Raw genomic sequence first — 3,994 nt, forward strand, 5'->3', positions numbered from 1 at the left:
AAGATAGATGGGTCATGTTGTTTAGTTGTTGCTCACTACAAATAGCAGCAACTCGACCCGATCTAAAAAAAATAGCAGCAAATCCTGGGCAGCGTAAATTAGCAAAAACATCTTATACAGCATAACATTGACAGCTGAAAATTGAGCCACAAATATGTGTTCCACTCATGACATAACATTGTAGCGCCCTGCCGTGAGCAAGAATGGCTGGGATGCCGTGCAATCAGCCAAACTGTGTCCACTGCTTCTCCATGCACGAATTCTGCTGCTCCTAGCTAGGATCCGCGTAGAACACTGGAAAGGTGACGACGTCGAAGCTACGATCACGCTTACGCATCAGGGAGCACATGGATTCAACGCCATACTTCAAGTCCTTGGGCCTGTACCCCGTCAGCTCCTTGAGGTCCCTGTTCCACCTCCTCACCTGCCCGTACGACGGCTTCAGTGTCAGCCTCGCCAGGAAGATCGCCGCCGCGGCCACGACCGACGGCCTGAGCTTCAGGCAGCCGTAGTCGAGCAGTGATATGTCCGCGAGGTAATGCGCCGTGTGCTGGACCTCCAGGTCCTCCTCCCCCTGGCTGTAGCTCCGCGTGAAGTGGCCCACGAACGTGCACGCCGTGGGGCGGCCGAGCCGGTAGTCTAGCGCCGCGAGAAGCTCGCGCTCCATGTCGAGCACATCCTGGCCCGTGGTGTGCTTCCCGCAGCGTAGGGCGATCTCCTTGGAGTTCAGCTTCTGCGTGGTGCCCTGGTCCTCGTACTTGGCTGCGGCATAGACGGCCGCGGCGCCCAGGAGGCGGAGCTGCTGGCGGCTGACCGTGATGAGGGGTCGCGAAGAGAGGAAGCGGTCGACGTAGGAGACGGTGCTGTGGAGCGTGCCGGGGGCGAGGTCGTAGCGCCGGGAGAACCTGCCCATCCAGCGGACGAGGGAGGCGCGCCTCCTCGGATTTATCCGCCCCTCCTGCGTCGTCTCCAGGTAGTCCGACGAGGGCCGCTCCTTGGCGTCCTTCTCCATGGCCCGGAGGGTGGCGTCGATGTCATCGTCGTAGGGCTCTGCAGGGCGCGTCTTGGAGTTCTTGATGTTGGCGCGGTCGGAGGCCGGAGCGGTGGGCGCTGGGAGTGGTACAGGCACCTCGACGAACGGCTGGACGTGGCCATGGTACAGGTCCCACGCCGCCGGACGATCCATAGTGAGGCTGGTGCCGTCGGCGAAGGGGTTGCCGTAGACCCTTGGGAAACCGGCGGGCGGAGGCGAAGGGAGTGCGCCGATGGCCCGGAGGTAATCGTCAACCTCCATTGGTCCCGTGTGCTCGGCGGCCCCGGGTGAGAACGGACCGAAGCAGCCCATGGGCAGAGGAAGATCATCATCAAGAACCTCGATTGTGAAGGGATTCTTTTGCTCCGTGCGCATGCCGGCGCCGCCGGAGAACGGTCCGAAGCCGGTGAGCGGAGGAGGAGCAAGATCAAGGCCGAAGCTGAAGGGATTAGTGTGCTCAATTTTCCCGGCGCCGCCACCGGAAAACGGACCGAACCCGGTGGTCAGAGGTCGATCAAGAAGCTCCAAGGTGAAGGCATCCATCTGCTCCGCGTGCACGGCATCACCGCCGGAGAACGGACCGAAACCGTGGGGCGGAAGACAAGCAAGATCAAGCCCAAAGCTGAAGGGGTTGGTGTGCTCCGTCACCGTGTCCATGGTGCCGCCGCAGAAACGACAGAGGCCGGGGGGCAGAGGATGGCGCACAGGAAGCTCGAAGCCGGGGGCCAGAAGTTGGCGCACAGGAAGCTCGGAGCCATCCATGTGCATGGCAGAGCCGCCACCGCCGGGGAAGGATCCGAGGCCGGGGGCCAGAGGACGGCGACCAAGAAGATGGCCGAAGTCGAGGGCATCCATTGCCTCGGAGCACGAGAGTCTGGTGGTAGTGGAAAGAACGCAGGGCAGGACGTTGCGCGCGGCCGCCTATTTATGCACCAACTGGAATCGCCGAGTCAGTCTCTGGCGCCCGACTTGGAGCCTGAAATGAAATCCACGTAGGATTCGTACTGTGGCCGTCTGATCCGCCGCTGATAGCAGAAGCGCCGTCATTTTTTGGGTGTCCACACTCCACACAACGCAAAGGCCGTGCCGAAAAATGCAGGGCTCCCCGGCGCCGTGATCGACATGGTCCGTTCGAGTCAAGAGGACGTTGCCTGCCGTCGGTTACCGGCTATAGGGAGCGTGGCCGTCGCCCAAGCCCAGCATAAGTTCGGATTTTTTTTTTGCATGGATCAAGTTCAGATCATTGATCAAAAAAGGAAAAGAAAAGAAAATGTTTAGATCATTGGACAACTCTTTTCTGCCTCCAGAGGAAAACGGTGAACGTTTCGGGATGCAATCATGGATAATTCGTAGGTTCAAGATCTAATATTCCCTCACAAAGTGACAACCCAACACATTGTTGAATTCGTTCAATTATGGGACAGCCTCTCACCAGGTACAACTTCAAACGGAAGTCCAAGCCGACACCAAGGTTTACAGTATCATTTGGACCTTAAAAACTGGTGCCCGACGGTAATTGAAAATATACGGTTTTATCGTGAAAATCACTCAAAAATCGGTAAAAATTTGTTCAAAATTTACTCAATCAAATTTAAAAATTGGAGAAAAAATCGACCGAATCGACATTCGGTAACTAGTCGAATTGCACGATAACCGAGCAAATTCACCGATTTATGAACCATTTTTTTTCTTCGCATTTTTCATATTGACGCATTTCTCGGTAATGGTTCATTTCCAATATATCAAGCGGTCTTCTCAAATTTCAATAAAGTTTAATAAAAAAATCAAAAAATAGTTTAACCTTGTAAAATCAATAACTAATTCATCTGAGCTTCAAATCAAATAAAACAATTTTTTTGCTTTCATTGTAACATTATATACATGATAAAAATATTTATACTCATAAAAATATTGAATATTTTCTATGAGAAAATGTATTTGCTAAACCAAGTTAAATGCATAGTTAACTCTTCGCTAATCCATAAATTATAAAACCAATTTTCTTAGTCTTCTTACATTGTCCTGTGTCTTTTAAAAATACATGAACTTATCAAATAGTTATTGCAATATGCAACATTGTGTAAATGTGTTGCAACTAGATTAATTCATAACTAACCCATCACACCTCCAAAATTAATGAAACCACTTTTATTAGTTTACTTATACTATGATTTATGTAGGAAAAAATAATGGTAGATATGATACAGTTAATTACAGTGATATTTCTTAATCTATTCACTTTATATTTGTGAACTTTGTAAAAATTATGGAGAAATAAATAGGGGCATTTGCAAATACCTCCCTGGTTTTTTTATTTTTTAAGGATACCACTCGAATGACAGTTTTAATGGTATTTTTGTAATTTTCTAGTTGCAAGCTTGTAATAACATCAGGAGTAGTGGTTGTTTTGCAATTATCCTAAATTAATAAAGTTCTAAATAAAGTGAAACTAATTTTAAAGATCCTATTAAGATACGTCTTACACAAGAAAATATATATGTTTACATGTTAAGCTTTTACGCTCTACCCTTAAGCTTTTTCTTAACATGAGCTAAATGAGTTGCACACTTCAATTTTTTTTTTCAAACTTCCTCCCTATAGAATATGATGTAACCACATTATTTTTGAAAAAAAATTCACAGAAGGTCTTAGAATTGTCTCTAGTTTTTTAGAATTTTTGTTGAATTTTTGAATTTTTTGAATTCGAATTTGAAAATCATTTCTATTATGAAATTGATGTGGACCGGTAAACTCAGTAACCGTGATAATAGCTCGATAACCGTTGCATTTTCGAAGCCTGTACAACATCTCCTAGAAATTCTCCTTGCATGGGGTCAATGAATACCAACTTCGACTCCCTATTCTAGAAAGCCTGTTCCCACCAAAATACAATTTTTTTGCATGGCTTGCAAATCAAAATAGGTTGTGGACCTCCGACAGACTCACCATCAGCGGATGGCC

The 3,994-nt window shown here is 48.2% G+C and overlaps 1 protein-coding gene across 1 annotated transcript; it reads right to left on the reverse strand.

The window, feature by feature from the left end:
- Positions 1-271: 271 nt before the first annotated feature.
- On the reverse strand, positions 272-1,888 carry LOC133917985 (putative cyclin-F2-1). The gene has a single exon (XM_062361782.1). The coding sequence runs from the start codon at positions 1,886-1,888 to the stop codon at positions 272-274; it is 1,617 nt and encodes a 538-aa protein (XP_062217766.1).
- Between the last annotated feature and the right edge of the window lie 2,106 nt (positions 1,889-3,994).

The sequence above is a fragment of the Phragmites australis genome, chromosome 5 (genome assembly GCF_958298935.1).
Source record: "Phragmites australis chromosome 5, lpPhrAust1.1, whole genome shotgun sequence".
In the NCBI taxonomy this organism is placed as follows: domain Eukaryota; kingdom Viridiplantae; phylum Streptophyta; class Magnoliopsida; order Poales; family Poaceae; genus Phragmites; species Phragmites australis.